At 40.6% G+C, this 12,284-nt stretch overlaps 1 protein-coding gene across 6 annotated transcripts in view; it reads left to right on the top strand.

The window, feature by feature from the left end:
• Positions 1-12,284, top strand: part of MICU2 (mitochondrial calcium uptake 2) — a 143,012-nt gene that overhangs the window by 23,046 nt on the left and 107,682 nt on the right. For 4 of the 6 annotated variants that reach the window (XM_042979633.1, XM_042979762.1, XM_042979671.1 and 1 more), the window contains exon 2: positions 11,215-11,359. In XM_042979633.1, the coding sequence (XP_042835567.1) occupies positions 11,215-11,359 (145 nt within the window). Of the gene's footprint in view, positions 1-4,045; positions 4,586-9,643; positions 10,247-11,214; positions 11,360-12,284 lie in introns of those variants that run through there. The other 2 variants (XM_042979709.1, XM_042979739.1) reach the window with 2 other exon arrangements.

Raw genomic sequence — 12,284 nt, 5'->3', positions numbered from 1 at the left:
TAAACTGAAGTGACTCAATCATGCCCTTGGAAAATGTCACTTAGTTATGGTTGCAATGAGTGATATTGATGAAACTTGGGATTGTAGTTTTAAGTCGAGACTCTAGTCTTTTTTTTTTTTAAGTCGAGACTCTAGTCTTTTTTTTTTTTAATCATATGAAGCCTAATTTAAACTTTTTGTTAAGAGCATAAACAGAAGTTTATGTAGTTGTTATGTACTTCCTGCAAGGTAATTATGGAAGAAGAGAAAGTGAGTATTCTGTTCACTCATCTCATCAGGAGAGAGAAAGCAGTTACTCGAAGAGAAGGCGCTTATGTTTTTACTCATCAGCGTCCCCTGCCAGTGGCCACTCCTCTCTACACGGAACTCTACGCTTTTTTTTAAGTTAATAGAAGCATACGCCATTTCATTACTGCACTTATCCAAGGAAAGTCACACTAGCGTTCTTCTAGTCTCTGGAAAGAAGTCTAGGCTAGGCCCTCACTAGACCAGACAACATTCAGAAGCCAGCCAGAGTCATTCCCGGAACTTCAGGGTCTTCTAAGAGTGACTTTTGTCTCCTTGGCTAATATTCTCTCATTTTGTAGAGTTTATTGTGAAGTATAGCTTATGCAGTTAATATTTCTAATTTAGTCCGGCAGGACTTTTTTTTCATATACGATGAATTCTCCCCCAATTCAGAACAAAATCGGAAAGTTCTAATGACTGAAATTTTTCCACTTGTAAAAGCTTTCTTTAAGAAGAAAAGATAGTCTTTCAGATGGGCCACAGAAAGTTCAAAGACAGCAAAGCGATAATATGGTATCCAGATTGTTACAAATTCCAAAATAAAGGTCCCAAATGAATACGGTTTTACTACGTTTGGTCTAATGCATTGTGGGTATATTGGATATATTGGAAGCATTGTAAGGAAGGCTCTTTCTTTTCTCACTTTCTTCCTGGGAATGCAGAAAGCAAAGAATGTTCAACAAAGAACAGAGAGCTAACTTTTTCGAATTTGTCACTTCATGGATAAAAACTAGAGACAGAATGGTGAAGCACCTGTTGCTTTAAAGGCAATAAACTAGGGAAATGTTTTAACAGAAGTCATCAGCTTTCAAAGATCTCTTTTATCCACTTCACATCACTCATTGCTCTTAATTCCTTTGTCACATTTTTTCCTGCATTACAAGTAATCCTTGAAATCCATGGAGCATTTTATAGATAACCAGAACCATGTGGATGGTTCTCACGTGCTCAGCATAGCCCCAAATCCCAGCATTTCTGCTGCCCCTCCTTCCCCACGTATTTAGCTTTAGATGCAGGTTTGAGAAGCAAATAGTTGTGGTAATGGGAATTCATCCCCACTGCCATCACTTTCCACCTACCACGACTCTAAATTCAGTCTCTGGTGGGTTTCGGATGACAAGAGAGCCACCAACAGGCCCCCGGCGTTTCTTTGATCTCCATCACTGCATTCTACACTCTTCGTTCTGAGGGGCTACTTTCTCCGGCAGCTGCTGCCCTCATGCCAGTCCGCTGGTTATTTATGTGTAACAGTATACCTTGGCCAACAGAGCAGAGCCGTGGAAGTATCTTATGAAATCTCATTATTCAGATAAAAGTTACGATTAATACCGTTTAGTCCGTTCCTAGTAGAAAAGTTCTCTTGAACTGCGGTGAATGAGATGAGGACGAGCCCTCTAGGTTGAGTGGTTTGAATGTGCCCTCCCCTTTGGACTGCTTTCATTTCCCTACATAACATGTAAGACTGAGACGTGTCTTTTAAGAATAACCTTAGAATAGGAGCATCTGGGTGGCTTAGTTGGTTAAGCGTCCGACTCTTGATCTCCGCTCAGGTCTTGATCTCAGGGTGGTGAATTCCAGCTCTGCATTGGGCTCCGCGCGGGGCACGAAGTCTACTAAAAAAATAAAATACATAAAAAATTAAAAACAAATCATCTTAGAAATAAGTTATGACTTATCCTTTACTGTGCCCTTTTTTGGGTATTAGCCCTTTAGAAAACAGCTTTTGAGATAACCAACAATAAAGGCGTCATGGTTTCAACCTTACTTCGATTTTCTAACATCTGCCTTACTTAGGTTTTCTGAAAGAGACTGAAACTGATCAGTTTCCTCTGAGGCCTTCCAGGATTATTCAGACCCGAAGTACATACACATACATAAGACGGTGGCAGAGGAGCAAATTCAAAGCTTCATTTCAGTAAAGTTTGTTTTGTTTTGTTTTTTGTTTTACACTATTATTTTGCAAATTGATGTCTGATTTTGCCCTTTCTCTTTCCGGAGCACGGCAGTTAATCAGAGGTTGAGTTTTTGTGTCTGTCATGCATGTGGATGTTCTTTTCCGATTGCTTCTCTTCGTGCTTTTCTTCTGCCTTCTGTGTGATTTTTCCCCCTATCATGTAGTCCATGTATTACTGCAAGGTTGATTCTAATCTTTTCTGTTCCTTAAAGTATTTTAAGTTTTATAATGGCGTTTTCTCTTATTTAGTGAGACCAACTCCCTTCTCAAGTGTTTCTGTTGTCTGTCTGGCATCTTATCTTGCTTTCTGATGTTGTAAGGTTGCCACTTTTGTTTCCTATGATTTTTTCTTATTTTCTTTCAGAATGGGATTTTCATTGTTCATTGTTTCTTGTTGTTCTTCATTTTTTCCCACAGAACTTGCATGGTCCCAACACTAGGTTTTAAACAGACTTTCCAGCCAAACACCGTGTGTGCCAAAAACCATGTGAATGTTTATCCTTGACTTCTTTCCATCTTGATCTAAGCACTCTTTATCTTTGCATTAGAATATTAGCTAAGAGCAGGATGTTAACAGCAACATCACCTGTTCCATCATTTAGCTGCCTGAGGGCTCCATGGTCATGAGTAAGTATTTTTCCTCTGCCCCACCAAGTCATAACTTCTGATGTTGGCCCCCTTTGGTAGAACACAGGAGGGGGAAAAGGACAACTGTTGGGCCTGTAGTGAATGCAGAGAGTGACAGGAGCTCCCCGTGGGACGTCCTGTACTTTTCTCTGGCCTTCACAGCCCCTGCAAACCAGGAGATGTCAGTGACAGCAATATTCCTGTCCCGTATGATAACTTTGTACAGATTGGGAACACACACCCTTTCCTCAGTGCACTTTGCTCCCATTTGCTGGACGATTGCATGGTGATTCCAGCGAATGGTGCCCCATGGACTTGTGCGGTGCACACAGCTGTCCAGGGTGGCCCTCATCAGTGAGGGATTTCAGGACGTCACCCACTCACTCCCCCAAATGACACTCTCCTCCCTGGAAGGAGAAACTACTTTTCGGTCCTAGTGTTTTCTTACAGTTGGATCCAAATTACCAGAAGATCCTTCTAGGACAAGTTTAAAGTAGGAGGTTAGGAGCTAGCCTCGGCATGGCTGTACTTACTGCTTTTTATTTTTTTGTCGTGATGTGGGAGGGAGGTTTTAAGAACTTTCACATCAGTTTTTAGAATTTTGTTTCTGTTTTGTTTTGTTTTTTAGTGACCCTTTGATTTTGTTAAGAGTTAACTCTCTTAAGAAGGTACCTCATACCTTCTTTTTTTTTTTTTTTTTTTTTTTTGGAGGAACCTAGTATAGTAGAAAGGACCTTTCCAGATTTTATTTTCAAGTGAATTATTATGTTGATTGAGATTAAAAACCAAGAATCCAAAGGAAAAAGAAAACTTGTTTATGCAGTAGATCCTTTAATACCTGGAGAGTCCAACTTCCTCTGGTGCTGATATTCTCTCCAGAGCCTTGGAACAGTCCTCTGTACTTAGAGATTTCAGACATGAATATCTACATTTATGCTGAAACGTATATCCTAAATAAATTGCTTGTAATTATGGTTTGCCGTATGCTACTTTTTGTCTTTGAAAGGAATTGATTTAGCCCCAGGAAAAAGCAGTCGCATTTCTCTTCACATCCCGAAATCCCCCACACCTGTGTTTCAGCATACAGATACGTTTCTCGTAGATGCTTTTCCTGTAAGTGATACTGCGTTGTGACTAGGAACACACTGGTGGTAAGTTCTTTTAAAGGTGTATGTTAACAGTTTTGGAAAGATGAAAAGATTCACATCCTGTGGTCTAATTTTATTTGACATATAATAGTATTTATGGCAAGCCCAAACCATGTCTGCTTAGTTTTTCTGAAAGACATTCTATTTTCACTGAAGATTCTACTCATTTTCAGTTTATGTAAACATAGGCCTGGTATTTTTATCTAACACACATTCTACAAAGTACTTTGGATATACTGTAGATCAGACAGTAATGCTGAATTTATATAGCATCATCCGGGGTGTGCATGTGAGTGAATCTTCAGATGACTAAAATTACCCTTGCAAGCGGTAAAACATCCTTTTTATGCAAGATGTGCGTTAACATTTAAACCGTGTTACATATTTTCATACACTTTTAACAGAATATTCCCTACATAAATTAGCAGTTTCTCAATGCCTGAAGATCATCCCCATAAATAGCCCCAGCGGCTACTGATTGGTTGTCGTAACGGTGATTGGTTCAGACTCTTCTCGAGGCTACTGACTGGTTGTCGTAACGGTGATGGGTTCCGACTCTTGCAGCCAGGTCTGTTGTACATTTGTCTTCTTTCCTATCTCACTGTCAGGCTATTTAGATCTCACTTCTGCCATCAGTGTATGTGCATCTAGCATTTGTAACTTAATGTTTTTAATGTGCTGGGATGCTGAAACTTAATAACCCAAGCTTATTAGATCTATTTGTACGTTAAGGGTAAGTGTTGAATCGCGGTATGAGTTTCCTGTAGAATCGGCTAGGTAGGTTCCAGTGTCCCACATATACGGTGGCTGTTGCATAAAATAACAGAAGAAAATGTCAGTAGCCAAGATGACCTTTCCAGTGTAGTGTGTGTGCCATTCTCCTCTTTGGTCCATTTATGTTTTCATATACCCCAGCAACCCTCTACACCACGGATGTGCCCCCCGCCCAAGCTCAGAGCTGACTTTAGTATAGTTTGCTGTACTGCAGCTCCTTGTACCCCCTCTTGTGTGATGTGGTTCAGCCATCTTCTGCTCTGCGATGCCTTTCTGAAGTCTTCCAAGTAACAAGACAGTCCATTGGTCCTCTCTCTGCCGTCTCATAGAATTTTTTCTATAATTCTATTAGAGCATTTGTTAAAATTGTATCATAGTAGTAATAGCTAACCTTCTAGAGCACTTGGTGTGTGCCGGGCATTATGATAAGGGCTTCGTGCGTATTATTTCACTGAACACTCATTCTTTAAAAGAGCCTTTGAATGATACAGGGAGATGAAAAGATACAGCATAAGGAGTATAGTCAACAATTTTGTATGGTGACGGGTAGTGACTACATTTATTGTGCTGAGCATGGAGTAACCTATAGAACTGTTGAATCAAAGTGATGTAACGTTGCATGTTAATTACACTTAACTTTGTTCAATGACTAAAAAACGAATAAAAGACCTTTTGAAGTAGTGACTTCTGTTTTGTCCATTTTATGCATTAGTTAAGTGAAGAAGGATAATACAACTTGACCAACTGATAGAGCTGGCATTTAAACCCAAGTAGTCTGATTCCCATTTCCACATTTTTCATATGAATCAGATGAGGCACAGAGAGGTCACTGGTCCAAATTTCACATGTCTAGTAAGTGACAGAACAGGAATTTGAATCCCAGGCAGTTTGGCCTGAGAGACAGTGCTCTTATTAATTATTTATTTGCTATCCAGCACTCCCCTCTGTAAACTCCTTAAAGGAAGACCTCATAGTATCCATCTGTATATCTACAGAACAGTGACACATAACAGGTTCTTCAACGTTTGAGAATGAATTAATGAGCTTTTCATTGCCTGATATGTGAGAATACTAAGCTACGATTTGCTCATATATTGTTACTCTCAGATATAACTTTAATATTTTGACCTTTATTGTTCCTTCTCATCCTTTCCATCTAAACTGATATTCTGATGACACTTACAAAGTCTATAAGCCAATGTCTTTGCCTTAGTTCAGTTTACCAAGCCCAACCTACCATAGATAGGCCACATGTATGCCAAAGTGAGAAAGAGACTAAAGGAAATGAATGGAGGTTAAGCAAATGAGTACCCAAAACAATATCAATAACAATAATAACAACAACAGTAATCGTTCAAGGAATATGAAAGCAGCAGTCAACAATTTTTACAAAGCCACCTGAAAACTCCTGTTTTGGGGATGCTTGGCTGCCTCAGTCAGTAGAGCATGAGACTCTTGATCTTGGGGTTGTAAGTTCAAGCCCCACACTGGGTGCAGACATTGCTTAAAAATAAAATCTTTAAGAGGCCCCTCGGTGGCTCAGTCAGTTAAGCATCTGACTTTTTGATTTTCAGCGCAGTCATGCATGATTTCAAGAGATCAAGCCCTGCATCAGGCTCTGTGCTACCAGTGCAAAGCCTGCTTGGGATTCTCTCTCCCTCTCTCCCTGCCCCTGCCCTTCTCTCTCTCTCTCTCTCTCTCTCTCTCTCTCTCTCTCTCTCCCTCTCTCTCAAAATAAATAAACATTTTTAAAAACCTTTAAAAGTAAATAAATAAATCCACCTGAAGCATGTAAGAGAAGGAAAGAAGGGAAGGTGGGAAAAGAGCATGCAAGCATGTGTGTAGGAAAAGAACGCAGATGAAAGAGAGTTGGGGAGGAAGGAAAAATTGTTCATTCCTGACAAATCCATCCAGTAAGTCTGAAATTTGATCAGAATTGGTTACACAAATGAAGTAAGGCAGGAATAAACCTGGCAGGTAAATAAAAGATTAAAAATGGCAAATTAAACGTGACATTATGTGTCATATGTGTATACTTCAGTGATCTAGATTTATCATCTAAATTCTGTGAAGTAAGCATATGTATATATATAAGCACATCAATTATACTAGTGGTTTTTAAAATTCAATACTGGGTGCCTGGCTGGTTCAGTCAGAGGAGTGTGCAACTCTTGATCTTGGGGCCATGAGTCTGAGCCCCATGTTGGGTGTAGAGATTATTAACTAACTAACTGAACTTAAAATTCAGCTACTGTATGGTAAAGGTGACCTAAATAAAACTAATTTGTTGGTTCATCAACCTGGAATTATAAAGGTTCTAGTGATTTTAAAACAGTACTTCCCCCCCCCCCCCTAGGTAAAGTTCATGGCAGCAAAGAAACATTAGAAATCCTACGTTGATTGAAGGAGAGAAGCCATAGTTAACATTTAGGAAATGGACAACAGTTAGCCCAGGCCTAAATATGGCTAATTCTTGTCGTAGTCATTTTTATTCTCTAGAGCCTCGCTTAAATCCCACTGTATTCACGAGCTGCCTCAGCCATCGTTACCCACACTGCTTTCTCTGTTTTGCTAACTTCTGTAAGTCTTAGAGGAGCGAGTGTAGGGTAGTGGTTGAGACTGGGGTTATTGTCACACTGCCTATGCTGTGGACTTACTTGCTGTGTTAATCTGAGCAAGCCGTTGACCCTTCACAGGCCATGGTTTCTTCTTCTGTAAAATGGAGACGGTAAAGATGTGTGCTGTTGGGGTTATCGCGAAGGTGGTAAAGATGTTGGCACGCTGCCCTGCGTATACTCCATGTCAACGCCAGCTATTATTGTTAGGCTTTACTGCTATCCTGTTGCCGCCTTGACTCACACGTGTCCTGTCTCTTCCTAGAGAGACCTCAAGTTAGTAGATGCTCCAGTACGTTTTTACTTGAAGGGTGGATTAGGATGCGGGGAAGACTAATAGGAAGAGGCTAACTTGGAGCTTCCACTTTGTGTTCCATAAGAGAAGTGGTAGGATTAGAATCGACGATGGTGGCGACCTCCAAATGATGGCTGTGTACTCAGTAAGCAGAGTGGGAGAGGTAGTAGAAAGGATGAGGGACAAAAAGAGACATCATGCCGTGGGAGTTGAAAGATTTGTAGGTAGTTGAAAGAATAGGTTTGTCTATACCACAAAGTAGCAGGAATTAAAGGCCACAATACCAGAGTGAATTGTGAGGGTGTTGGTAGGGGTTGTTAGTTGTATTTCATAGCATCTGCTGATAAAGTCATGGTGGTAGGACAGATTTGGAGGTCATGTGCTTCTAAGTGACCTTCTAAATTCATGGCCTGTGATTCATATGACAACTTTAAGCTCAGAGATCCGCCCGTGAAAGGGAGTTGTAGTTTCACCTCCTCTACTTTTTCTTGTTCACTGGAGAGGATATTTAATCAAAACTGGAAGGGATGACAACCCAGTCGGCCATTCGTTAAAATGGCGCTTCCCAGAATAATTGATTCTTCTCAAGACTCTTCGGAAATGTTATGCTTATGCAAGTTACAGACATACAGGCATATGGAAAATATGGAATGGTAACCATGAGATAGGGGATTTTTAGGGTCTAAATCTCCTAGAAGAAAAAAATAGGATTTCTTTGCAAGTAGTTTTCATGTCTTGCTGTAAAATAGTGGAAGGTTTGTTTTTACTTCTTGGTCATTTTTGACACGCCAGGAAAGAATAGGATTGCTACAAGGGGGAGGACATCATGAAAACCAAGAGACGCGGAGGTAACAGTCCATCCTGTTATGAAACCATTTGAGGAGGAGCATAAATGAGTAATTGACTCCTTTTAGTTGGTTGAAATTTAAGAGTTTGTTTACACAAAAAGGATTAAGTTGGGCAAAAAGCTGTTCTTTTAATTAGTCAGGAGCAATTTAGATATTAGGAAGCATTAAAAAAAGACGTTTGTTTAAGAATTTGGAAATATAGGGGCACCTGGGTGGCTCAGTCGGTTGAGCGTCCGACTTTGGTTGAGGTCATGATCTCGCTGTCTGTGAGTTTGAGCCCCGCGTCGGGCTCTGTGCTGATGGCTCAGAGCCTGGAGCCTGCTTCGGATTCTGTGTCCCCCTGTCTCTCTGCCCCACCCCTGCTTGTGTTCTGTCTCTGTCGTGTCTTTCAAAAATGAATAAACATAAAAATTTTAAAAAGAATTTGGAACTACACTATATTTTTGTATGGATCACTCACTTTTGTTAATTTCTTAATAAACTATACAATAATATTAGTATAGTAAATAGAACTATTCTCTAAACTAATAGTATATATGCCCTTCTTTCCATTCTTCTACTGTACTGTATTCTCTCTCATATCTAGGACTTTGGCAGTGCTGTGACATTTACTGAGAAGACCCTTACCCGCTCTCCCCTATCTCATTTGTATCCTTTTTTTTCACTGCCAAAGCACTTAGTACATGCTGGTAGGAATTAACGTTTGTCTTGTTTACCACTGTTTTCCTACACATACTCGGTATCAGTTTCTTAAATAAAATAATAATGTTATCTGTTACTATATCTGCCTCATATATAAAATGTTTGGAGTGTTAATAAAATCCAGTTCCCTTCCTTTTTTCTTTTTAGAGAGAGACAGCATGAGTGGGGTAGGGGAGAGGCAGAGAGAGAGAGGGAGAGAGAGAGAGAGAGAGAGAGAGAGAGAGAGAGAGAATGAGAATCCTAAGCAGGCTCCATGCTCATCGTGGACCCCAACACGGGGCGCGATCCCATGACCTTGGGATCATGATCTGAGCTGAATTCAGGAGTTGAACGCTTAACCAGCTGAGCCATCCAGATGCCCCAAAATTCACTTTTCTGATGATTAGGATAAGAGTATGGAGTAATATAATTAAAACATGACTCTTGGGTTATTTTTGTGGTAGTAATTTAAGGAGAAATAAAAGGAAAGACACAAATAGACAAGTTCTGGGGAAGATAGGGGTTCAGATCATTGCAGTATTACTGAGTATGTATGTTTAGTATTCTGGTATGCACTACATAGACCACCACAGAGGTATGAAACTAGCTGGTCGAAGAAAGCAACAGTCAAACCAAGGAGAGAGCATTAACACTAGGCAGAGGACTAAGATCAGCCCAAAAGGAGCTGTTGACTTAGAATTTTGTTGGCTCTGAATTTGGAGAGGTTGAAGCAACTGGAATTCACATTTTTCCCCCCTCTCGATTCTAGTCAGTGAGCATCACTGTGTGTCAGGGCAAATAATAGGTTCAGTGGTAGGAACTGTAAAAGGAAAGTGATGTGTCCAGGGAGGATGTTGTGGTTCAGATCAGAGCAGTGTTGTAAGGAAAACAATCCAGGGTGAGAGGATGCTTTCGGATTTCTGCATCTACTGCTATCTTGACATTGGTGTCTGCGTTAACCCCTGTGTTGTCTTCCTCCATATGTCTAGGATACGATGCCCGGCCTTGGATGGGAGGTGAGTGTGGTAGGTAAGGGTCCAAACACTGCGAGTTGGACACTTCTGGTTTTTTATACTGGCTGTGCCAATGACTTTAGTCTCCATGCCTCCTGCAGTATCTGTTGTTCAGTTGTGGTGAGGACTGAGTAATCATGTGGAAGGCTTTATTAGTATAGTCCCTAGCACATAACAAGTGCTCAACGAAGGGTTAGCAACAAAGATTTCGATATTGTCTCTATCCACGTTTGAGTCGAGATCTAGGTGCCGTTGCCTGAGATATACAGGCTCTTGTACTAATAGTATTTTACCAGTTCCCATTTCTTATCCTTTTAGCACTTTCCACCTGTGACGTAAGTAGATTTCTGAAAGCAGGGCTGTTTATCAGACATGATATGTTTTCTCTTCGTGAAAAAGCACAACTGTACTTGAACTCTTGCCTACCCATCTCTCTGATTTTATTGACTGCCACGCTGTTCCTTGAACAGTTTCTAGCTTACCTAGAAACACACACACACACACACACACACACGGGAATCTCATGGTTTTGGGTCTTACTCTACCCCCTGCTTAGAATTCTCTTCCTCCAGAGAGCCCCATGGCTCAATGACTGCACTCATTTAGTCTCTGTAAGTGTCAGCTCTTTAGAAAGGCCTCCCCTCACCGTCCTCTCTAAAATACTACCCCTTATGACTTTTATCCGGCTTGCTCTTGCTTCCTGGCGCTTCTCATTATCCTACATGATTTTCTGTGTGTATCCATTAGTTGTCATCTTCCCACTCTGTCTTGTCATTCACCATTGTCTCCTCGAGCCTGAAAGAGGGGCAAGTAGACACTCAAGTAAATAGTTGTTAAACGAACGATGTAAACATTCGGAGATTGGTAGACCTAGACACTGAAGCTACTCTTTCAAGATCGTCTTAAAAGTAGCTAAGTTGAGGACTCATCCTAAAAAAAAAGTCTTAAATTGCAATTTCTTTTTCTTTTAGAAAATGGTCGACTCCGGAGAGATGGGAGAAAAACTGTCCCTTCGGAAACAGCGCTTCATGCAGTTTTCTTCCCTGGAACATGAGGGCGAATATTACATGACACCACGAGACTTCCTCTTTTCAGTAATGTTTGAGCAAATGGAACGTGAGTTGTTTTTTGGATTTTTTAAGTTTTTCAAAAAAAATCAAACATTAAGGCTGAAAAAATTCTATTTTTCAGAATTGGTAACAGCTTTTCTTCATTTTCTTAAAATTTTTTCTAATGTTTATGTGTTTTTGAGAGAGAGAGAGACACAGAGCACAAGCAGGGGAGGGGCAGAAAGAGAGGGAGACACAGAATCCAAAGCAGGCTCCAGGCTCTGAGCTGTCAGCACAGAGCCCGATGCGGGGCTCGAGCCTACGAACTGTGAGACCATGACCTGAGCTGAAGTCGGATGCTTAACCAACTGAGCCGCCCCAGCGCCCCTTCATTTTAATTATAATTCTTTGTGCCACGCATTTGCTTATTGTTTAGACTTTATCTTCTTTGTGACACAAATTTAGTTCAACTTTTTATGTATTTATCTAAGAGGGGCGCCTGGGTAGCTCAGTCGGTTAGGCGGCCGACTTCGGCTCAGGTCATGATCTCGCGGTCCGTGAGTTCGAGCCCCGCGTCGGGCTCTGTGCTGACAGCTCAGAGCCTGGAGCCTGTTTCAGATTCTGTGTCCCCCTCTCTCTGGCCCTCCCCCGTTCTTGCTCTGTCTCTCTCTGTCTCAAAAATAAATAAACGTTAAAAAAAATTAAAAAAAAAAAAAAAAGAAATAGTTGTTTTGTATATGGGTTTTTCTAAAGACCCAGAGGAAAAATAGGTACGTTTTTAAATGTCACTAACTAGGTTCTTAATAGAATAAATTTATTCAGGATATTAGTTTTTGGTGCTATTGGTGTTTTAAATTGGGCAAAAAAAATGAAACTAGATTAGAGCAATGGGGGGGAACCCACAAATACAATAAGAAGCAAAAATCCACTGTACTTTTCTGCCCTAAACCGTCAACTTTTAGTTACTCCAAATGATGTTAGAAATTCTTAGT

This window comes from Panthera tigris, chromosome A1, assembly GCF_018350195.1.
Source record: "Panthera tigris isolate Pti1 chromosome A1, P.tigris_Pti1_mat1.1, whole genome shotgun sequence".
NCBI lineage: Eukaryota > Metazoa > Chordata > Mammalia > Carnivora > Felidae > Panthera > Panthera tigris.
The sequence above is the reverse complement of the archived record's forward strand: the minus strand, read 5'-3'. Positions and strand labels throughout refer to the sequence as shown.